The 26,591-nt window shown below is 36.6% G+C and overlaps 1 protein-coding gene across 6 annotated transcripts in view; it reads left to right on the top strand.

Annotated features, from left to right (window-relative positions):
* The window catches only part of LOC150096090 (kielin/chordin-like protein), a 649,251-nt gene that overhangs the window by 474,148 nt on the left and 148,512 nt on the right, over positions 1-26,591 (top strand). For all 6 annotated transcript variants that reach the window (XM_090408779.1, XM_090408780.1, XM_090408782.1 and 3 more), the window contains one exon: positions 18,886-18,999. In XM_090408779.1, coding sequence (XP_090264905.1) covers positions 18,886-18,999 — 114 coding nt within the window. The remainder of the gene's footprint in view (positions 1-18,885; positions 19,000-26,591) is intronic.

Below are 26,591 nucleotides of genomic sequence, written 5' to 3' on the forward strand. Positions count from 1 at the left end.
GGTGGAAAAGTGTGGCTATTTATCTAATGAAATAGACAGTTATTTTTTTAAGAAGGTTGAGTATTCACATATCTTGGATCTCAGGTATAAGTGGGTAACAAAGTTTTAAAGTAGACTGCCTCCTTGTGGTGCACCCTGGATAATGCAAATTAATCTACAGTAATGATGATGGCATACTTCCATTGCAGGACTTGAAGAAGACTTTAAAGTTATATATATATATATATATTTATATATATATATATATATATATATATGTGTATAAATATATATATATATATATATATAAATATGTGTATAAATATATATAAATATGTGTATAAATATGTGTCAACTCAATATAGAAAGCATTTCCAGATCCAAATATGACTATCTAACAAGGATTTTAAATGACCCAAATTGATATTTTTATGCTGTAAGAGATTCATACAGAGGATGACACTCAACTTCTTACCAGCGAGAAAATCCTTGGATCTATCTGGATCTCTAACCTTACCCTAAATCTCCACTCTAAATATGGAATGACCACTTACTTTAAGAACAATATCACTAACTATGCCGTCTACAAACCAAACTCCAATGTAGACATCTTTAGAAATTCTGTAGAAGTCTGTGGATTAACTATCACAAATGTATATAAACCTCCCACCTCCCGGTGCTATCTGGCTTAATTTGTTCTTAATTTGTTCTTCTTTCAGCATCATTCTTGATGATTTCAGTAGCCATCATTCTTTAAGGGAGATTCCAAGATGATGACTTTAATGCGCACATGCTAGTCATCTAGCTAGAAAATTAGAACCTATATTTAGCTTTTGATGCTAAAGACAACCCAGACTTTCCCTCATCTCAATGGAAAAGAGGGTACAATCCTGACCTTTGCTTTACAACCTTTGATGATGGTCACAGATGACTCCCTATCAACAGTAAAATATTTGATGACTTCCTAAATTGCTAACATTGTCCTATCATCTACACAATAGAAATTTTATTCCTATTACCAAGTCTAGATGGAATTTTTATAAAGCCAATTGGAGATCCTTTGCTAAGAAAGTTGACTCCAACTTGAGGTAGATCAAACTCACTGGTACCAACTGTGAAAGATTTGTTGGAGTTGTTTTGGAAACTGTTGAGAGGACAATTCCAAGAGGTTACTGAAAATAATATATCACTGGATGGAATGATGAATATGAAAGATTATTTCAAGAAGTACATAATTATTATTATTATTATTATTATTATTACGGGTATCTCCATGGAGTCAGTAGACTCATCGCGGGAGACCCAAACTAGCAAAACAATATCTGTCATATCTCTTCTTGAATTCATTTACAGATGAAGAGCTCACAACAAAGTCAGGCAATGAATTCCACTCATTCACCACCCTCCAGGCAAAAAACCTTGTTCTGACACCTTTGTTAACCACACTCTTCTTTAATTTCCAGAGATGACCTCTTGTTCTTCCATCACTATCACACAGCTGAAACATTTCCCCTGCATCAATCCTATAAAAACCTTTTAGTAATTTGAATGTTTCTATCATATCCCCTCTTCTTCGCCTATCAGCCAATCTCTGCAATCCACAAGCTCTCAATCTATCAATGTAGGGAGCATTTTTTATATCACTCACCAACTTGGTCACTCTTCTCTGAACCCTCTCCACAGCCTCCTCATCTCCAAGGAATCCAGGTGACCAGACCTGAGCACAGTAATCCAAATGTGGAAGTATCAATGCTTTATAAAGGGGAATAATAACCTCTTTATCTCTGGATGTCAGTGTGTTCCTCAACAACCAAGTAATCCTATGTGCAATCTTGGACACCTTAGCAATGTGTCCTCTGAACTTCATCTCCTTATCTACCAAGTAATAATGTCAATTACTCCAAAGCTTCTGAATTGTTACACTCTCTTGACTAAGCTAGGAAAGACAAATGGATCAAGGACTTCACCAACTTCACATTCTAGCACAAAGGCCATTTAGGATGTAATACCTATTATATTGGAACTAATATTTGTTTCATAAAATCATATATAATTAAACATTATTAAGATTGCAACATTCCTATACCAGACTACTACCATTCCACTGCTAAGAAAAGACACCAACATAAACACTAGCAACAACAAAAATCCCACTACTAAGATATTTACATGCAATGCGATCCAAACACACACCTGAAATTGAGATCACATTATTGATTTCTGAGAAAATGAAACCAAATTATGTTGCTCTGAATCACTAGTGATAAGAAATATCCAATATTACTCCCCATGACTCTCAAGCCAACCATATTCTTTGGAACTCTTGAACCAACCAAACTCCTGAAAAGCTTGACCCAACCTAACGCCTCTTAATACATTGTTATGTATTAAGAGGCGTTATCTTAATACATGCTTTACACAGTAAAGCATGCAGCAAGTCCACAGTTAATCATCTCTGTTCTACATTTCATGAGGTTTTAAAATGAAATGCCCACACTATAACATTGCCGGTTTGCCATGTATATAACAGGTTTTATGTTCCTTTTGTTCTTTATTTTCTGCTCTTTAAATTTTTATGTGGGTCCCACCCATGAAAGTATTCTATAAAGTATAATACATTCATACTATGGGTGGTCCAAGGATTTTTTTTCCCATATATATATATATATATATATCTATGTATGAAGATTGATTTACTCGGTTGTTATACATATTTTTAAAAAGAATTGAATGACTTAAACTGAGAGAAATGGAAAAAACAGTTTATTAGTACTACAAACTAGTTTCAGCTTTTTAACAGCCTTCGTCAGGTGCACATTATGAAAGAAATAACCATTAAACATGGAGGAAAAAACTGTAAACATCAAGTAAAGTAAATGTGTATATTTAACATTAAAATGTTGAAGTCAACATATTCAAAGCTGTTCCCTTGCTGGCTATATTGTTAGACGTGTGCTTGCATATAACATCTCGTGAATGCCAGTATTTGATCAAAGCAGAATGACAGTCTGAAAGGTTGTAGCTTAGGTTGTTGTTTAAATGTACAGGGTTGAGGATGATTTCCATAGATTCTATAATCTTTCTTTCCAATTCGTCATGGTAATGGAAAATGTTGTTAGATTTGCCCCAAAGGATTGTATGGCTATGGTTTTCTTCATCAGAATTGGCTGAAAACAGAACATGGCTAGATAAAGCACTGGCACATGTTCTCTTGTCAGCAATGTCTCTCTTGTGCTCCTCAATGCATAACTCGATGGAGTTATGCATTATCTGTTTGGCAAGTAAGGAATGTTACAGTCATACCAGATCTGATAAACACCAGGCTATTTAAGATTATGATGACTAGGTTTTGGATGGCTTAGTAGAGAACGGATTTTTGGACGAGGAGTAAATAAAGTTCTTATGTTGTATTTTTTAAGAACCTTGGCTAATTTGGGAGAAATAGAGCTTATGTATGGTATAGAGATATTACCTTTGACATTATTCAACTCTTCATTATGGCGACCAGGAGGATTAAATAGGTATTTTTTAGTAATTTTTTGAGAATATCCATTTAGTTGAAAAGTAGATCTAAGAAAATTGATTTCTTTATGAAGTTCAATCGGGTCATCAAGAAGAGAGCGAGCTCTATGTCCCAAAGTAGAAATTATTCCAAATTTCTGAGGAGGATAACGATGGGATTGACTATGGAGATATCTGTTGCTATGGGTGGGTTTTCTGAAGAATGGGTGTTCTTCAAAAAAACAGTGACTTGCCAGATGTTTTTCCGGCAAGTCACCGTCTTTTATTAATAACTCTGTGGATTTTGTGTGATATATTAAATATATTATTGTCAAGGAAGATGAAATCATGGCTAGCTTTGACATAGTCTCCTTGTTCACAAATGTTCCTACAGACAAAGTTCTGGTACTACTCAAGGATAAATTATCTAAAAAGATCTTAGCCTTACTTACTCATTGCATCAAGTCAGGATACTTTAAATTTCAGGATACCGTCTATAAACAAAATCATGGTCTTGCTATGGGTAATCCTTTATCTCTTGTACTTTCCAACATTTATTTTGAAGATTTAGAAGTTAAAGCTATCTCTTCATCCCTTAAAACCAAGAATTTGGAAATGATACTTTGATGACATTTTCTTAATTTCGAGCTATGGCCGTGAATCTCTCCTGAAATTCCTGAACATCTCAATGGCCAACACCCAAATATTAAATTTACGGCTGAGTTTGAAGCTAATGGTTCCCTTTCTTTTTTAGACATCAATCTGACCCATTCTTCAGAAAAACTAAAAATCTCGATCTACAGGAAACCTACCCACACCAACAGATATCTCCATAGTCAATCCCATTCATTATCCTCAGAAATTTGGAATAATTTCTACTTTGGGACATAAAGCTTGCTTTCTTCTTGGTGATTCGATTGAACTTCATAAAGAAATCAATTTTCTTAGATCTACTTTTCGACTAAATGGATATTCTCAAAAAATTACTAAAAAATACCTATTTAAACCTCCTGGTTGCCATAATGAAGAGTCGAATAATGTAAAAGGTAATATCTCTATACAATACATAAGCTCTGTTTCTCCCAAATTAACCAAGGTTCTTAAAAAATACAACATAAGAACTTTATTTACTCCTCTTCCAAAAATCTGTTCTCTAGTAAGCCATCCAAAACCTAGTCATTGTAATCTTAAAATATCCTGGTGTTTATCAGATCTGGTGTGACTGTAACATTCCTTACTTTGGCCAAACAGATAAGTCCATCGAGTTACGCATTCAGGAGCACAAGAGAGACATTGCTGACAAGGGAACATGTGCCAGTGCTTTATCTAGCCATGTTCTGTTTTCGGCCAATTCTAATGAAGAAAACCATAGCCATACAATGATTTAGGATAAATCTAACAACATTTTCCGTTGCCATGACGAATTGGAAAGAAAGATTATAGAATCTATGGAAATCATCCTCAACCCTGTACATTTAAACAACAACCTAAGCTACAACCTTTCAGGCTGTCATTCTGCTGTGATCAAATACTCTGGCGTTTCACGAGATGCTATATGCACACACACACGTCTAACAATGTAGCCAGCGAGGGAACAGCTTTGAATACGTTGACTTCAACATTTTAATGTTAAATATATACATTTACTTTCCTTGATGAATTTCCATAAAAAGCTGAAACTAGTTGTGTAGTACTAATAAACTGTTTTTTTCCATTTCTCTCGGTTTAAGTCATTCAATTCTTTAAAAAAATATATATATATATATATATATATATATTATATATTGGTTTATGTTTTTTTTTTTGCTATCTGATAAGTATCTCTACACTCAAATTATCAGTTCTTTATCTTCAGCACCTCCTAATTATATATTGTCTCATCCTGACCTAGTCTTGGCCCATACTATATTATCCTTACCTTCAAAAATTGCACGCAGGTATGTCAAATTAATAATTGTTATTTAATATAATCCCATTTATTTAACAATTCTGTAATCTAGTTGGATAAATAAAAAAGGTTGTTTCATTACTAAAAATAGCTCTGTTGTGTAGAAATTATGGAGACAAAAAAGTATGTGTTGGAGTAATTACTTAAACTAAGAAAAATAATACTTGATGTTTCAACCTCTATATCAAGGTTATCATCAGGAATACATACATACATATATATATACATACATATATATATATATATATATATGAACTAAAATACAAGCTACATCACAATACACATAAGTAGGCTATAGTATAACAGCTTTGTTAACTATTTGCACTAGCCTAACCTCTGGTGAGGGAAAGAAAGACAAGAAGTGTAAAATTTAAAATAAATAAAAGAATTGTGTTTTATAATAAAAACAGCAAATTATAATGCAAAATTAAACGTGAAACTGCATCAATTTCTACTCTACAGTCTGGTTATCTTTATGTTCTGTCTACTGATCAGGTTTTAACGTGTTGAGGTTCTGCCATCTTCTTCTTCTGATGTTCTATACGTGAATGTTCTATGGATTATAAATGCATCTTCCATGCTCTTGTAGTTGCTTATACATCATTCTTGTTGAGATTGGGATGATGAATCATCATGTCACAATGTTTTTGAATTTTCTTTCAAATGAAGTTTTGGTGTAGTGTAAGAGTTTGGTGCCTTTCCAGTTAATTCTGTCATGTATTTGGAGTGCATGATCAGAAAGGCTTGTTTTACCATAATGAGGGAATTTAATGTGTCATTTGTGTTCATCTTTTCTTATTGGAATTGTGCATCCTGTTTCCCCCTATATAGGATAAGTTGCAGGTGCACTGAGTTTTGTGAACTCCTGGGTGGATACAGTAAGGAAGTTGATCTTTAAATGAGCTTAAGTATGCTTTTAATTTTGTGGAGGTTTGAATGTTGCCTTAATATTGTATTTATGCTGCATTCTATCTATTATTTCTGATTTTTTCCTAATGTATGGTATGACTATGGTATTTATTTATTTTTTTTTATCTTTAGCAGCTTTGTTATGAAGGACCTTGTGAACTTATTTTTTGTTGTAGTCTTTGTAAAGGTTTGGCTTATAATTTCATATTCATTCTTCAGCACCTAGTGATGGGATATGAGTCTTTGTATATGTATTGGCCTGTGTGTATAGATTTAGTGGTAGACTCTGAAGAAATGACAGCCTGAGGGAAGGTGTGTGTCTAGAAAAGACTTGAAAAGAAGAGAATTTTAAAACCCTCGTTTTTAAATTCACATATCTCTTGCCTCACCTGCAATCTCCCCCACCCTTCCTTTCAGTCATACTTCAACAGTAATGTAAATGTATATCACCATATGCCAGATGCTGCTCAATAAGAAGACAACCAAGAACATCCTACAAAGGTATGTACAAAATTATTCTTCCCATATATTCTGCAATGTATCTGTCTTTAAAACTTCAGTAATGCCCTAAAAATTGAGTAAAAAGCCAATGACATTATAAAAGGGATACTCCTAAACAAAAATAGGGAAAATAGCCATAAAAATTAATATTTATATTTAGAGGAGTAACATAGAAATTTTCCAGAAATAATATCTATAAAAAATTGATTTCTTGGCCTATAATCAGTCCTACCCATACCATCCTCCTGATTTGTGACTTCCCCACACCTGCTTCTCTCTGCTTACCCCTTTGTTCCATCTTTCTCCCCCCCCCCCACACCAGACCTAATTATTCCCATGCATTCCACGATTCATTCCTATGCTGATCATTCTCATACATGCATTTATTACTGTTTCCCTCTGTTCTCCTTATCCTGTCTCCTTTTTTTCCTTTTCGCATCTTATTCTCATCTCATACTGCTCTCATCCCCATTGATAATCACTTTGGTCTCACCTGCTCCATTCTCCTGCTCATTTTCATCACCTCTAATCTCCATTGATACCTTGTTCATGTTACTCATTACATTTCTTCCAGAGTTGATTCACACCAATTCTATTTAAATGTAATCCAATCTTATATAATTCAATTTTTCCCTCAAATACTTTCCACATCAATAAAATGCTCCCCTTTTTCCTCATGCAGCTCTGCTAGCATGTTATTCTTGATTTGTACTTGCCATCTCAACTTATCATTGACATTACTTGGGTCACATACCAACTACTCTTCCTACCATACCGTTGCTCACTCTTCTCAATAATTTCCTGATATCTATCCTCACATTCTCCCTATCATTCATTCCTAACACTACCACTAAATCCCTTGCACTTTTACTTCTCATATCCAGAGCATTAATCATCCTGTTTATTCTTCCTGCTGGGAAATAGGCCTTGTACACCCTCTCATCCACCACACCATTTCTAACAATCTGCTGCTCTTGAATCATTTGCAACTTTTTTTTTTTCCACTATCATTCATTTTATTCTTTCACACTTTTCCTTTCATATCCATCATACATCGAATCTCATTCTGCATATGCCTCTTAATCACTTCATTCTACAATTCTTGCATTCTATCAATAGTGCGCTCTTTCATATCAGCAATCACTCCCACTTGTGTTCCATCAATCAGGCTTTCTTCCATTCCACACCTGCTTTCTCCATCAGTCGCCTCACTTCCAGGTTTTCAAGTTTTAACATTTCAAACTCTTCGTGACTGTGCTAGGAAGGGATTATTATTATTATTATTATTATTATTATTGTTATTATTATTATTCATGCCTCCATGCAGTCAAAAGACTCATCGTGGGAGGTCCTGTCTAAGAAACACGGGTCCCTCCTAGGAAACACAAAGTCTATCAAACACAAACTCTATCAGGCAATGCATTCCATGGTTCAGCCACCCTCCATGCAAAGAAACCACTCCTCACCCTCTTTCTCACAGTTTCCTTTCATAACTTCCAGGAATGGCCCCTTCAAATGACTCCTTCCTGCTGTACAACCAAGTGAAAGAACTCCCCAGTGTCAACCCCTGTAACCACCTCTCCACAGTTTAAAAGTCTCAATCATATCACTTCTTCTATCCACCAAACTCTGCAGTCCACACTCCCTCAGCCGATCCTCATAACTAACATTGTACAGTCTCGACACCATCTTTGTTATCCACCTTTGTACCCTTTCCACAGTTAATTTATCCCCTTCAAATACTGGGGACCAGATCTGAAAACAATAGTTTAAGTGTGGTCTGATCAGAATCTTATACAATGGGATGATAACCCTTTTATCTCTGCAGGTCAGTATCCTTTTCATTATTGCAGCAATCCTCTGTGTTACCTTCACTACCTTTGCAATATCCCCTAAATTTCAGGTTTCTATCAATCATCAACCTCAGATCTCTTGTCTCCCCTACTTCCTCCAGTTTAACTCCTCCCAAAGAGTATAGAAAGTTAAATAATTATATGTAATTTTCTAGACCTATTTCTTTTGACTAGCCATTCTTAAACTGTGAGGCACACAGCAGAAGAGAAAAAGATTTATAAGTGATTAATCTTTGGAACAAAAAAAAAGTGTTATTTCAAAACAGTATTTTTACATTTAAAAAATCGTATATAGTATTTAAAAATATGCTTAGTACTTTATATAGTACTAAGCATATTTTTAAACATCAACTTAAATATAGCTCCGTAGAACCAATAACTGTTTCTACCACTTCAGTTATTGATTCTAACCATGTATTGTTGACTGCAGCATACTGTGTAGCATATATAACTTACTAATTAAGAAGTGAGGAAAATCAAGTGGATGATTTCCATGAAGAGGAGGGAGAAAACAGGCAAAGTTCAGAACACATAAGGATACTTCAGTAAAGAATAAGAATCTTTTCTGTAGTTCAATGAATAACAAGAGATACCTGTTTACCATGGACCTCCAGAGTTGATGGAGAAGAATCGCTCAATTTTCCACTCTCCATTTTAAAATCGTGCTCTCTATTTCAAACTACATTGTGATATCTTTTTTTACACTTCAGTTGCAATTTATTTGTGTTAGATGTAGTTTGAAATCTCTTTTCAGTACTTTCAACTTCTTATTTAAGACCATATCTTTATATGGTTTTAAAAAATGATCTTAAATAAGAAGACTTGATTCCAAGACTAGAGCTTCAACGAACATTACTTTGTCAATATTAATCCCATTGCAGAATATATTGTCTCTCCCAACTTATCAATGTGACAAACATGCTATGAAAGATGAAGGCAAGGCCGAGAAATCCAATAGAAATACAGTTCATCACTTATCCTATTCCCTTTCACATTGCTAGAACTTGTACAGGCTATTGAATTGCTGAAAACTGGGAAAGAGGTTGACCTGGATAGCATCTATCCAGAATTCATAAAGGACTGTGGTCCAAATGCCATTAAAATGGCTGACTAATATATATAATGACAGAAGAGAAAAGAGCATTACCAACACTTTTAAGAGATCAAAAATAATAGCTATTTTAAAACCTGGGAAAGATCCATCTCTTGTTACAAGCTATCAACAGATTACTTTGTTAAGCACCTGTCTGAAACCTTTTGAAAGATTACTGTACAGTAGGATTTCTTCAATCATCTATGGTAAGATACTCATAGAGCAAGCTGGATTTAGGCTTAACAGAAGTTCCTGTGATTGGGTGTTGGCCTTAGCCACCTGTATTGAAAATGGTTTTGTTAATGCCTGCTTTTGTAGATCTTTCAGCAGCTTATGGCACTGTTTGGTGAGAGGGTCTAATCCTGATATTTCTAGAGATTGTTTCCTCTCTCAAGATTGCTAATCTTGTATACAATATGTGGTCCTATTAATAGATGGATTCAGGTATATTCTAATGACTCCAGAAATAAATTCTACAAGCTAAAGAATAATCTTTATTATTATTATTATTATTAAGAGAGACCTCCAGGTAGTCAGGAACTCATCTAGGGAGGCCATACTATTCGCAGCAGCTATCATACCTGTTTTTGACTTCATTCACGTTATTTGCACACATAACATCCAATGGCAATCCATTCCAAATCACTCACTACTCTATGAGAGAAAAATCTAGCCCTCCCCCCCTCCCCCCTTTTTTTTGACAGCATTCATTCTCAACTCCATGGATGCCCTCGTGTTCTTTCCCCCACCCTCCATAAAATGAAAAGTTTCATCTACTGAAATTCTGTATAACCTTTTTAGAAGTTTGTAAATCTCAATCATATTACCTCTCTTTCTTTGTTTGCTAGTGCAAACAGGAGAAACCATTGAATCATTGCCAGCCTACAAATTCTCAATCTGTCTTCATAATATGTATTCCACAATCCTGATATCATTTTTGACACTCTCCTTTGCACTCTCTCTCTGCTGTATCAAAATCACTGCAGAAACCAGGAGATCAGACCCGTGCGCAATAGTCCAAGTGCGGTCTTATCAAGGCCTTGTAAAGAGGCAAAAATGGCTTCTTTATCTTTACGTGTCAAGATTCGTTTTAGCATTACCATTATTCTCTGAGTTGCATTTACAATTTTTGCTCTATGACCCTTGATATATTACTTCAACTTCCTGTCTACTAAAACTCCATGATTCCTAGCTTCATCAGTTTCTTCAAGCATAATCCTACCAATATAATACGACAGTGGATATCTAATCACACCAAAGTGCATGACTTTACATTTAACATTGAAATGATAAATATAAAGTCATGCATCATCTTTGCATCATCATCAAATAGCTGTATGTCACATGTCAAATCCTTCCCATTGTCATTAATGTACAGATTGAATAACAATGGACCAAGGACTGATCCTTGAGGCACACCACTAGTTACCTCAAATCTTGCAGATTCACCCCCCCCCCCATATACCACTTTTTGATATCTGTCAGTCAGCCATTCTTTTATCCATGCCAATAGTTTATAATCCAATTCCATATTCTCCAATTTATGCAAGAGTATTCCATTGCCTTCTGTCAAAAGCCTTAGCAAAATCCAAAAGTATCATGGTGTATCCATTCTCCTTGTTTAACTCAGTGGTACCATTATTACAGAATGTGGGCAAATTGTTAAAATGTGACCTTGCCATAGTAAAGTATTTCTACTTTAGAAATAGCATAATAAAATACAACAGAACCCCAAAATATCTATGAGTGACTCTTGATAGATCCTTAACTTTCAAAGATCACCTGACAGAGATTGGTGACAAATTAAAAACTTGCAATAACATCTTATGGAAACTAGCAGGCTCTTCATAGGATGCAGATACTAGAGTAATACATTATTATTATTATTCCTGATACCTCCAAGGAGTCCGAAGACTTATCGCGGGAGGACAACTACAACTGTCTCAACCACTACACCGAACCTCTACTACGAATCATCTCCATCAGTGCCATCTACCGCCCGCCTCCACCACCACTACAACTAGTATTCTTTGTCTTTAAATTGTGTGTGTTCTGAAGGACTGATTTGTCTGTATGCAGGATGAAAAACCCGAGTTTCCAGGAGAAAAAAACCTTGCTACCTCCGTATGAGATCGGCTAACTCACCTTCGATTGAAATTGTCCAGATAAAGATTCCTCCTGTCACGACGAGAATCGAACTTAGGTCTATTCCAATCAAAGGGCACAATGTACTGTCGTTCTTCCAATTGCACTACGGAGGCGCTAAACAAGCAATAGTTTTGGCATTAGTGTTTCCCATACTGTTCTTCAGTGTGCTTAACAATGTTCACATCTCAATGCTTAATGTCCATCTCCACCAAACCATGAGATTTATCTCTGGAAGAACAGTAAGATCAACACTAACTTAGTGGTTTCCAACACTCCTCCATTAATTATTATTATTATTATTATTATTATCATCATTCTTCAGGCCTCCATGGAGTCAGACTCATTGTGGGAGTCCCTTTCTAATAAACACAAGTCTATCAAGAGAGGTCCCTCCTAGGAAATGCAAAGTCTATCATACCACTCCTTAAACGCATTGACTGTACTCGCTCTCACCACTCTATCAGGCAATGCATTCCATGGTTCAACCACCCTCCATGCAAAGAAACCACTCCTCACCATCTTTCTCACAGTTTCCTTTCGTAACTTCCAGGGATGGCCCCTTAAAATGACTCCTTCCTGCTGTTCAACCAAGTGAAAGAACTCCCCAGTGTCAACCCTGTAATCACCTCTCAAAAGTTTAAAAGTCTCAATCATATCACCTCTCCTTCTTCTATCGACCAAACTCTGCAGTCCACACTCCCTCAGCCGATCCTCATAACTAACATTGTACAGTCCTGAAACCAACTTCGTCATCCCTTCAAATCCTGGGGACTAGATCTGAGAACAATAGTCTAAGTGTGGTCTGATCAGAGTCTTATACAACGGAATGATAACCCTTTTATCTCTGCAGGTCAGTGTTCTTCTCCTTATTGCAGCAATCCTCTGTGTTACCTTCACTACCTTTGCAATATGTCCCCTAAATTTCAGGTTTCTATCAATCATCTACTACAGATCTCTTGTCTCCCCTACTTCCTCCAGTTTAACTCCTCTCATAGAGTATGCAGCGTCCCATCGATGTGTCCAAAACCTCAAGACCTTACATTTTTCTGCGTTAAACTGACACCCCATTCATTTGCCCATCTATCTAGCTTATTCAAATCCTCTTGCAGGGCTACCACATCTGCACTATTACTAATAACCCTTCCCAGCTTCGCATGGTTACAAAGGTTGCACTTGTAACGCAGAAGGTTACAAGTGCAATCCCAGTACGGAGCCCCATGGAGCTGCACTTGTAACCTTCTGCCTCTTTGATATTGCTTTACCATACACAACTCTCTGATACCTATCGGACAGCTAATCCTGAATCCAGTTGACCAATCTCCAATCTGACATCCAGACCTATGCAACTTGAATATCAGCTTATCATTTGGCATCCTGTCAAATGCCTTTGCTAAGTCTAGGAAAATGACAGTATAGTATATGCCTTTCCCTCATCTAATGCTCTTGTAACTTTATTATAAAAGACTAGCATATTGCTAAAACAAGAGTGCCCCTTCACAAATATATGTTGACTCTCACAGATAACCTTACTCTCATCTGCCCAATGCTGTATACGGTCCCTCACCACTTTCTCCAAGATCTTACTAACTACTGATGACACACAAACTGGCCTATAATTAGACACTTCCAGTCTGCTACCACCCTTATGCAATGGCACTATCTTTACCTTCCTTCTGTTCCATGGGCACCTTTCTTGCAGCCAGACTTTCATTGAAAAGCCAAGTCAAAGGCACTGTCAGTTCCCTAGCACATTCTCTCAGAACTCGTGGTGAAATACCATCCAATCCCACAGCTTTACTGACATCCAGAGTACTCAGTATTTGGAACACCCTCTTCTCCTGCAACTCTAAACCTCGAACCTGCCCTATCTCTCTAGTATTCAAATTGACTACTCCAGGATGAAATTCTCCAATAAAGTGTTCATTGAACAATTCCACTGTGTTCTCTGTATCAGTCATTCTATTCCCATTTTTATCCCAAAATGTCATTCTTCCACAGTCATTTTTCTTCCTACTGGCCACATAGCTAAAAAATTCCCTAGGATTTTCCTTTCATCTAAGGGACAATCTTTTCTCACATTCTAGTTTTGCCTTCCTTACCATACTAGTCACTCTCCTGACCTGTGTCTTATATTCTTCATGCATCTTCTCTTCACCTGTCTCCATATATCTCTTCCATAGCCTCTTTTTCACATGCAGTTCCTGTTTAATATTGTTTGTCATCCACTTTACTCCAAATTGTGTCCTCTTCTTCACTCGTGGAATACAGCTTTCCATTGCTGCTGACAAATATTCCCTCAAAATTCCCCAAGCACTAATGATATCCCGCCCTCCCAATTCCTCCCTCCACGAAACTTCTCCAAGTTAAGATGGCTAAGACTATTATAATCACCTGCATTATAATTCCACATAAGTTCCCGTCTCTTTGATACTCCTGCATGTCTATTCATTTTTCAAGTCAAAACCATACGGTCACTCTCTCCAACTGTGGGAGAGATATCATCTCAGTTATTATCAACTCTTCTGATGCTATAACCAAATCCAAAACTCTTGAACCTCTTGTTCCCTCTGTGACATGTTGCCTAAGATATTTGTCCCTCAAGAATTCTAGAAATTCCATTCCCTTATTGCTACATTCATCTTCCTCTCCCCAATTTATACTACTGTAGTTAAAATCTCCCATAACAATCATTCTTCTTGCACTTGCCACGCTCAACTGTCTCAACATCTCCTGGTCCCAACCCTCTGTGCTCCTTGGTCTGTAGCAACACCCCCACTAAATATCCTGTCTTGCCCACCTCCACCTCACACCATATGCTTTCAAAATCATTAGTGTCACAACCTTCTAAAGCCTCCACTCTTAGAGGACATAGGTCGTCACTTATCATAAGCAGTACTCCACCACCATGCTTTCCCTTCCTATCCTGCCAAAAAATGCTGTACCCAGCAACTTCTATTCCTATTATTATATCCTCTTCTTTCAACCATGTCTTGGTGATCCCAATAATCTTTGGCCAGGCTGATGCTATCAGTGCCACCAATTCCTCTCCCTTATTCTGAATTAGTATAAAGCATAAAAATGCCATTGTTTCTATACCCAGCATAATCCCCTCTAGACTCCACTGGGCTCAGCATTACCTGATGTCGTTCCCCTCCCCCTCTCCCAAGTACCCATTCCCACAAGAGGCCACCCCTGCTACCATCCACACTGGGACACACTGACTCGTTCAGAACTGCAATCTCTCCAGATGCCTACATCCTTCCTCATTCAAATGCAAGTGGTCTCAGAGGAAAGGGGCTTTAGGTCACCTACGGAAAGAAATTATTGAGAACAGTGACTTGTCTCACACATGAAGACATCACATATGCCAGGAGAAGTACTGTCCAAATGTTGCATGAACCCTTTGATATCACATAAGCCTGGAAACTATGCTAGCAGAAATACACATCTTAACTTCTACATCACTATTCCTGATCCAACTACCATAGTAAAATATTTGATCTTCCTTGACATCTATGGTCCACACTTAACCTAACTCTCCATATTGTGATTGTGGTAATGTAGCCCAGACCATTAACCATGCTGTTAGTGACTACCCTGTATTCTCTTATCCTGGAAAACTTATATGGATGTTTTTGATCTTAAACCTGAAGCTTTATTGGGAATTCAGAATATGACTGTTAAACTATGATGCCTTTTCTGTTTTATGTAATAGTGCCACCTGTTTATTCTCTTTCACTTTCTACATGTATATCATTCTCTCTCTCTCTCTCTACATGTGTGTGTGTAGTGGATAACATCAATCAGGAAATAAGATGGAGGATGTTAGTTGCCAGTCAATGATATTATGGGCTCTTAAGACATTTAGAAGTCTAGTTAAAAGCTACGAAAAGCATATTATTTAGGATGCTGACATAACCAGTATTTATGTATGGTACCAAAACATGAACAAACATACCAAAACTAAATCAGATGAGAAAGGATTTGACTTGTTTGGACAAAACAAGTTCTTAGAAAGATTTATGGATCTATCTCATATGATAAGTCTTGGGGAAGGTACTATAACAAAGAGATCTATTTACTTTTTAGGTACCTGCATATCATGAGGTGTTTAATATGAAGTTCTAATGAAGCCAAAAAATAAATAAATAAAAACAATCCTAGGGAATTCTTTCAATACGTAGCCAGCAAAAAAAAGAATGATTCTGGTAGGATGGTCCCTCAAGAAATCCCAAAATTCATTTCCCTTATTAGTGCATGCAGTCTCCTCTGCCCAGTTTATATCACTATAGTTGAAGCCTTCATAATGATCACCCGCTTTGCATTTGTCCAAACAACTCAAATCATCCATTTCACACCATATACTATCAAAGCGATTAGTGTTATTTCCACTGAGATCTCCACCCTGAGAATGCACACTTCATCTCTTTATCATGAGTAACACTCCACCACCACATTTACCTTCCCTATCCTGCCAAAATATGCTATTGTATGCCCACAGTTCATAGAAATTGAGCTGGGAGATTGCCAAATCAATTCATGCTGAAGGGGAGAAAGAAATAAAAGATGTACGAATTGGTCACCAACATGCAAAATCACATGCTTTATACATAAATTTTTCAACTGTTGTACAAGCAAAATAGTTGCCATTTGAAAATCTAGAATTTTCATAAAAGTAAAGCCAATTTTCCAATGTATAATAATAAACACTCATCCCACGAAATGTATTGATTACCCTATTATATAAATCAAGTGGATATTAAATTCAGCATTATTTCAAAGTTGAATATAGAAACTATGAAAGTTTCGTAAAGAAGTTGACCAGAGAACTTACAGGAATATGCTCACCAGCATTTATGAGTTGCCCTAGTGCAGACCATATAGAAGACATAGGCACCACCCAGCATCTATATATTCGCCTTTTATTAGTCCATTTTGATAAGGTTTCACTGGCCTGACAGCTGTTTTGAACTGGTTTTGGTTCTCTTCTGAGACCAGGCAGAAACCTTAAGAGAGCAAAAACTCTTGTTCAGTACTAAAGAATCGAAGTGTCGGAGAGGTGTATTTTTTGTAAGTGAACTCTTGATTGGTGTGTAAAGCATTTACTAAAATAAAGAGCTAAAAAGCTTCATTTCGGCAATGTGCAATTAGTGATTACCCTATTATCGGAATAGATTCTCCTTCTTCTGACATGTGCAGAAGTGTTGAAGGGTCTCAAATCTGTGAGCATGCAGTATACCCTTTGATTTCCAGTTAACTGATTTTCACTGATACCAACAAGCTTTGGAGAGGCTGAGTCAATCAATTCCGCAAACTCATTTCCTTTATTCCTAATGCTCCTGCCATTTGTATAAAGAAAAACCATTGTATTTCCAGCCTTTTTATAGTCATTATTACCCCCCTCATACTACACCTGGCTCTGTAATATAGTGTAAACCCTCTATTTCTCAAGCCATTATCCCCCACATGATTCCACCTGTGCATGCCTGCACTCTTCTGCATTCAAATGCAATCCATTTCTTGCATACAGCTCCCTTCTATCTTCAAATGTACTCCATACACCTACATATTCCAGACCCCCTTTTCGTGGACATTCTTGCTATCATCTCATTTGTTATCACAGCTTTTCTCCTCCACTCCGCATTATTATGCTTGGGCAGCACGCTTACTATCTTTCCTCAGACACATTTCTGCTGCACTATGTCTAACATCTACCTCAAAGCTCATGCTACATGATGTATGCTACCTCTCAGGTCATTTGTCCCAACCATTACTATCATCCCTGCCACACTTTCACCCATCTTCACTGCCAGTGCCACACTCTTTATCATTCCAGAGAATATAAAGAGTGTGGCACTCTACTCTGCCCACCCTGAATCGTTGAATCTCTATACATGACACTCCAAATAGATTCATTAATCCTTTTCTCACTGGCATCTCTGACTCTTATGGCTTGCAATCTCTCTCTCTCTCCCTCCCTCCCTCCCTCCCTCTCACCTCTCTATCCCTTGCTTCCACACTCTCTCCAATTCTCTCACATTCCTCTCTCCCTTGCTCTTTCTGTTCTTTTACACTGTTCCTTGTTCCTCTCACACTAGCCAACCTCTCTATCCTCTCAAGATCTTTATTCACTCTCCTCAGCTCAGTCTTCATTCCCTCCATCTCCTTTTTCAGCAGTTCTGTTTCTCTCTTCACACATTTTGCTTTCAATTGCCATTCACACACAATCATTGCCATCAGAAAAACCATCTCCATCTGCTAAACAACCCAAGGCTAAATCTATAAGTAGGTCTTTAACATTCTCTCCATCCTTGAACATGCTACTGCTATTCACAAAATGAAAATCACCCACTTCCAAAGCATTATCTCTGCCACCACTAAATCCTGAGATTAAGACGCTCATGTCTCCCAGCACTATCCACTGCCTGCATTTCATGCACACATACATATTCCTATCTCACACCTGCCACATTCTTAGACAATGAGGTCATGTACATACCGTAAAATTTTCAACTAGGCTACAAATAATGTACTTTTTAAATTGGGGAGAACTAGGGCTGTTACTGAAACTGGGCAGCTGCTATGTTGAATATAATTTCTGCACATGGAGACAATGCTGAGATTGTAAAATCCAACTGAATACTAAACAAATACCACACAATTATACAAAAATTCATCAGTTGGATAATACATAATATATTAGATGTTCTTGAAGACAGCTAATATATTATGCAGTAAGCACTTTTATATAGAAAATAAAATTGACCTTTCTAATTTGATTTAATTAATAATTAAACTTGTTAAAAAAATATATATATATATATATATATTCTAAAAGCTCTTTTACACTGATCCTGAAGTAAGCGTTTTTTTCTTTAAAGTAAGAGTTTTTTTACATGAAAGAATAAAATCAAATTTACATTATTTTTTGATAAGTATCTTATTTTTTTTAGTGGATACAGAGTATAGGCCACAGTGTAAGCATTCAGTATGTTCTGAAGGATGCATATTAATCGGAAGAAATGACCATAATTGTCCTATCTGTCGGTGCCTAGATGGAAAAGCTGGTGAGTGAATATTAGCTTTATTTAATTTTGAGACAGTGTAATAACACCTTACTCAAACTATATAATAATAATTATAATATTTATATTTTATAAATATTGTGTTTAAACTAAATTTTAGTATGCAGGCCTCTACAGACAATTTATTATTTTCTCTAGAGACCAAGTTGATAATAATAATAATACTTATTATTAGTACTATTAGTATTATTATATGGGTATCTCCATGAAGTCAGAAGACTCATCATGGGAGATATGTACACTAACCATTATTCATAGTGTATGTCATACCCATCAATCTGTCATACTTCTCCTTAAACTCATTCATTGTCAAGGCACTCATAACTACCTCTGACAATCATTCACCACTCTCGAAGCAAAAAATAGTCAGCACACTCTTACACAACTTCCAGGAATGACTCTCTCTATATACTCATTATGTATAGAAAAATTTCTTCTTCATGTCAGTCTTATAGAACCCTTTTAGTAACTTAAAAGTTTCTATCATGTCCCCTCTTTTCCACTTGACTTTACAACCTACACACCTTCAATCTAGACTCATAGAGAGCATTCCATAGGCCTGTCACTAGCTTGGTCACTTGTCTCTGTATCCTCTCCAGCACCTCCTCATCCCCAAAGAAACCCAGGTGAATGTGTTCTAAAACATCCAAGTAATCCTTTGAGCTGTTTTGTCAACTTTTGCAATATGTCCTCTGAACTTCAGCTCTCTGTCTTCTATCATCCCCAGATTCCTAGCTTCAACAGCTTCCTGCAATCCATAATAAACATTATATAACTTTTTGATCCTGAAATGCATTACCTTACATTTTTTGACATTAAATTGACAACCATTATACTTTGCCCACATCAAAAATTTATTTAAATCATCTCGAAGGATGTTTACCTCACCTTTATCAACTATTGCCCTCTCCAGTTTTGCATCATCAATATCCCCTCTTAAATAATTTCCTACATTATTAATATTGAAACTGATTGCACTTCACACCTTATACCACTCTCTGGTATCTGCCTGTCAGTCTCTGCATCAATGCCACCAGCTTCATGTCCGTTTCCATTTGCTCCAACTTATATGCAATACTTTTCTATTCAGTATTTCAAAAATTAATTTTAGAACAGTCTTGACCCATAACTTTAAGGTGCATTGTATTTGTGTGAGTGAATGAGTAAAAAGAGGTCTTTCATCCATAGAGATTTAATGTTTTGTATTGTATTGTATTCTTATATATATAAATACTTTGTTAATAAAATGCTGACCAGACATTTCTTAGTATGATTTATTTAAATGCTTAAAAATTAATCTTAAATATGAAGTGTATGTCATAGTGAAGCATGAAATACATATGTGCCTTTTTTTTTTTTAGATTAAAGAAACCTATCTAATTAATTAAATAGGAGAAAGGATATTTACATTAAGTGGCATAGTCCAGTCCATAACAGCACCAATGAAATTTTAAAAAAATAACATCATTGCATAAGTATCTAGAAATTACGAATAAAGACAAAAAATGTAATGCTATCTATATAAATACTCATTGACCATGCGTGTGCACATGCACACGCACTGTACTTTAAGAAGGCAAATTATTGTCTAGAAATATATTTTTGTAACAGTTTACACATATTGAAAATCAGAATTTATTAACTCCAATATATTTTATTGTCAAGGAGAGAAGAGAAGATTGGTTAACAACATTCAAAACATGAATCACAAGATGCAATGATGTCCTTGTAACATAGGATAAAATACAGCATGTTTAAAATTATGTATACACATTTTGAAAATTTATATTTCATGAACATCATGCACAATTTTAAATTTTAAACAAAATTTTTTGAAGTAAAGAGATAGACAATTTTTTACAATATCATAAATTTAGTTTAACTGTTCGAAATGCCCACCATCAGCATGAATACATGAGTCACATCTCTCAACAGTTTTAATATATTTAGTTTAAATTTAGTTTAATTTAGTTTCAGTTTAATAATAAATTTAGTTTAAATGTTCCAAATATCCACCATCAGCATGAATACATGAGCTGTATCTATCACAACTGATCTACAAACTGAAAGGCACAATTTTTTTCTGCTTTTTTTTGTATTATCATCCACATTTCCTCCAGTGTTCACAGTTCGCAAATATAAGCATGCTTTTACTAGTATTCCCATGGAAAAAAATCTCAAGGGATTTAGTGGTACTATTAATGGTGAAAATTATCACTAAGTGTTGAGAGATTATGCTGTACCAACAAAAACATAATTAGAGATATATTGGTGTTTTTTCAACAAGGTGCATCCCTATATTATCTTACAACAGTGTGGGATAATCTTGACAATGAATTTCATGATTATTGGATATGTTGCTAATAAAGTGCTTTTTGGATTTTTTAGATTTTTCTCTTTGGATTTTTCTGTGTGGGGATGCTTGAAAAAGCATTTTTATAATTGCAAACTGCAAACATTGGAGGAAATGTAGATAATGATACAGCAGAAAGCAGAGAAAAGTTTGCTTGCCTTATGCCTTTCAGTTTGTAGATCAGTTATGATAGCTAATGCTCATGTATCCATGCTGATGGTGGGCATTTTAAACATCATCATCACAAATTTCTGTCATGTATCCTCAAGGGGTGTACAGGATATGATAGTAGTACATGAAAAATTTACATCATTATTAACTTCCTATCTACAATTTTCCTCCAAATCAGTCTGTTACTTGTCAAGACTCCAACATTATCAGATCTTATATTTCTATCGTCTCAGATCTTTTATTTCTATCACTTTTTACCGTATCAATCCACCTATATCTTGGTCTTCCTCTGGGTCATTTTCCTGCCAACCTGGCAGAGAACATTTATTTTGCTAATCTTTCCTTGCCCATTCTGTTTAAGTGACCGTACTACCTGAGATTAGCTCTGCTAAAGCATTCCTGGAGCTGACAATGTCAAGTTCTTCCCTAATATCCTCATTTTTAATATGATATTGCCATTGATTCCATCTGTTCATGCTCCTAATCTTTCTCAGGACTCTCATATCTGCAGTCTCTAGTCTTTGGTCAAGTGTTTTACTTCTAACCGTGGTGTAGCTAGAGCTTTTGCCGCCCAGTGCAGTCCCTGAGTTTGTCGCCCCTCTCAATACACACCAAAAATACTATAAAAAGTCAAAACGACATATAGGGAAATAAATTAAAACACTATGTTTATTTTTGAAGTAAAACTTTAATTTCAACATTCTAAAATGCTATTTTTCTTGCTTTTCTGTTAGCAAAATCGTCAATAACATTGGCAAAGTCTGTGTTTCATAGTAATGTATGTAATTCTTAATCAATTTTATTCAGAAAAACTCCTCTCACAACTAGCAATACTTAAAGCAATTGTGAGTAAAATTCGCAGCAGTATTACAATATTTGGAAATGAGTTCTCAACACTTTATTTTAGAATTGACTGCAAAAGTTCAAAAAGGTTCAAAGTGCTGCTTGGGACAGACCCCCCCCCTCAGCTACGTCTCTGCTTCTAACCCAGCTCTCAGATCCACAAGTTAAAACTGGTTTGAACACCTGTCTTGTATACAGCTAATTTAGTTTTTGACTAATTTCTCCCTTATTCCATATAAATTTATTCAGTTGACTTCCTACCATACTAGCTTTCTTGATCCTGTTGTCTATTTCCATATTTAATTTACCATCTTCACTAAAAATCTTGCCTAAGTAAAACATTTCAGCTACTCTGAAATGTTTTATTTGTTCTATAGGTTCTCCATTCATTATGCCCTTCAAGTTTTTGCTGACCTTCATTCCATTGTCTTGTTTTTGCAGCCTTCATACCATATCTATTACAATAGTTATTTAATTTAGTTAGAGAATCTTGCAAACTTGTAGCGAATTTATTTAGAAGTATAATATCATCTGCATAAAGCAAAGAGCTGAGATTAACATCTCCAATTTTGATATCATTAATACCACTTTTCTTCATAATGTGATCCATATAGATAATGAATAACAAAGGGGATAATGTACATCCTTGTCTGACACCAGATTTAACATTAAACCATCTTCCTGTACTTCCTTCAATTCTAACTGCTGACTTACAACTCGTGTGTAGAGGCTTAAGTGCTGTGAGGACATCATGTTGGAGGCTTAATGGATATTTTTACAACACTTAAAAAGAATTAAAATAGACTTTAATGCTTCCTATATTTCGTCCTAGTCACTAGGACATCTACGGGGATTACAAAAAAATTAATGTAACATATGCACAAATAACAAACAATACTAAGCCCAACCACGTGGGTGACACTAAAGTCCTATCTAGGTAGAGCGCCCTCTAAGGGTAGTAGTAGGTGGCCTGGAATGTAAGGTGGGAACTCTGGTGATGAGTGTTTCCCAAATCTTCGGAAGCTTAATGCACCCATATTTATTGAGATTTGGTTGGTTTTTGAGAGCTGCTGCTACTTCTAAGAAAAGTCTCTCTTTCTTGAATTTGCTGTGGTGGAGCATGGTGGTTTTCTTCCATGATACTCTGTGGGTGGTGTCCAAAACATGGTCAGCCAAGCCTGAATGGCCATAGTTGTGTTTGAAGATGTAGGACTTGTGTTCCTCTAGACGGATGGATGCTGATCTGCCTGTCTGTCCAAAGTATGCCAGCTTACAGGAACAGGGTACTTTGTAAACTCCAGGCAGAGAGAGAGAGGAGGGAGCTGATCTTTCGTAGAACGGATAAGGGTAGCCAGTTTGCAGTGGGGCTTGTATGCTGTGTGTAGATTGTATTGTTTTAGTATCTTGGCTATTTTTTCAGATGGATTCAATTGGGTTTGTGGATTTTTGGTAAACCGTATATTCTTCTCCCGTCCCCCCCCGAATATACGGTTTACCAAAAATCCACAAACCCAACTCCCCACTCAGGCCTATAGTAGATGCTACCAATGCACCTTGCTATAGACTATCTAAACAGCTGGCCAACTCTCTGATCCCCCTCACCGGAAGGTCCCCTTCCTATATAAAAAACTCGACCCACTTTAAAGCCCTCACAGAAAATTTAACCTTGAAGAAGACAGACATATTGGTAAGCTTTGATATCTCCTCTTTGTTTACCAATATTCCCTTAATTGACACCTTATCTCTCTTAGAAAAGGTTTTTCCCTCTGACATCTTAGATCTCTTTTCCTTTGCCATTAACTCTGGATATTTCTCTTGGAACAACAAAATCTACAAGCAGATAGAAGGAACTGCCATGGGTTCCCCCCTCTCACCCCCCTTGCCAATTTCTATATGGAAGATTTCGAAAAACGAGCCATAGACTCAGCCCCACTCAAACCTTCTATCTGGCTAAGATATGTAGATGATGTGTTCTCTATTTGGCCTCATGGCCCAGACACGTTAGACTCCTTCCTCAGTCATCTCAATAGTCTACATCCAAGAATCCAATTCACTATGGAAAAGGAAAAGAACAATTGTTTACCCTTCCTTGACACCTTAGTCACACGCCTGCCTAATGATATACTTACCTTCACCGTATACAGAAAACCCACACACACACAGGCAGATACATTCACAAACTCTCCCACCACCACCCCTCTCAACAATATGGCATTATTAAAACTCTTACCAAGAGAGCCCACAATCTTTGTTCCAGTGGAACCGCCCTCACTAATGAGCTTAACCACATACACAGCACTTTCCTCTCCAATGGTATCAAAAAAATAATCAACTCCTCCCCCATTCCCCTTCCTTCTCGTCAACAAGATTTTAAAAATGCCATCACCATACCCTACATCCGTGGCACATCTGAAAAAATAGCCAAGATACTAAAACAATACAATCTACACACAGCATACAAGCCCCACTGCAAACTGGCTACCCTTATCCGTTCTACGAAAGATCAGCTCCCTCCTCTCTCTCTGCCTGGAGTTTACAAAGTACCCTGTTCCTGTAAGCTGGCGTACTTTGGACAGACAGGCAGATCAGCATCCATCCGTCTAGAGGAACACAAGTCCTACATCTTCAAACACAACTATGGCCATTCAGGCTTGGCTGACCATGTTTTGGACACCACCCACAGAGTATCATGGAAGAAAACCACCATGCTCCACCACAGCAAATTCAAGAAAGAGAGACTTTTCTTAGAAGTAGCAGCAGCTCTCAAAAACCAACCAAATCTCAATAAATATGGGTGCATTAAGCTTCCGAAGATTTGGGAAACACTCATCACCAGAGTTCCCACCTTACATTCCAGGCCACCTACTTCTGCCCTTAGAGGGCGCTCTACCTAGATAGGACTTTAGTGTCACCCACGTGGTTGGGCTTAGTATTGTTTGTTATTTGTGCATATGTTACATTAATTTTTTTGTAATCCCCGTAGATGTCCTAGTGACTAGGACGATATATAGGAAGCATTAAAGTCTATTTTAATTCTTTTTAAGTGTTGTAAAAATATCCATTAAGCCTCCAACATGATGACTTACAACTCAAATAGAGACTAAATATTGCTTGATATAATGCCCCATTAGCACCATATAACTGTAGCATTTGGAATAGCTTCTCTCTCTCTCTCTCTCTCTCTTGGCACCTTGTCATATGCTTTTTCCAGATCTACAAAACTTAAATACATATCTTTGTTATATTCCCATGCTTTCTCGACTATTTGTCGCAAAGTGAAGATCTGATCCTGACAGCCTCTATCTGGCCTGAATCCAGCTTGTTCTTCACCAAGCTTTTCTTCCACAATTCTTTTCAACCGTTTCTCAAGTATACTTGCATAAATCTTACCAGGAACACTCAGTAGGGAAATACCGTTGTAATTCTCACATTCAGTTTTATTTCCCTTTTTATATATGGGTACTATGAGAGCTCTACTCCAATCATCAGGAATTCGTCCCTCTATCCAGGTCTTGCAGTGCAGCCACTGTAAGTCTTTTATACCTGCATACTTCAGCATTTCTGGTCAAATATCATCTACTCCTGCTGCCTTTCCACATTTCAAGACTTTTATGGCTCTTTCTACTTCAAGTATGGATATATTCCTGACTGTATGCTTGTTGAGTATTTTTTACCACTGTGCTATCACTGCTTGTTTCATTTAGCAATTTTTCGAAGTAATTACTCCATACTTCAAGGGTATCTTTTTCTCCAGTTTTCATGTCACCTTTATCATCTCTAACTCCTTTTACAGCACTCTTTCCTCCATTTCTGAGCTTCTTCAACAACCTCCAGAATATCTCGCCACCTTCTTGATATTTATTTTCTATGTTCTTACCAACGTCTTCCCATGACTTTTGTTTAGCCAGTTTTACACAGTGTTTAGCTTTCTTACATTTGTCTCTGTATTCTCTAAGAGCACTAGCCGACATTTCCCAGGAACGTTTGATATGCTTTCTTCTTTTCCTTCACTGCTTCTTTAACTGCCTGTGTCCAGCATGGAGTTCTGATTTTTCTATCCTTGCAGTAAACCTCACCCCATGCTTCTCTGGCTGAATCAATCAGGGTTTTCTTCAAGGCTTGCCACTGAATCTCCAAGGTTTGGTTCCTGTTCTCAAACTCTTTCATTTTTTCTTCAATAATCTTTGTATATTTTAGTGTCTACAGT

Source organism: Typopeltis vanoorti, chromosome 19, assembly GCF_054136105.1.
Source record: "Typopeltis vanoorti isolate ZY-2024b chromosome 19, IOZ_Tvanoo_1.0, whole genome shotgun sequence".
Taxonomy (NCBI): Eukaryota; Metazoa; Arthropoda; class Arachnida; order Uropygi; family Thelyphonidae; genus Typopeltis; species Typopeltis vanoorti.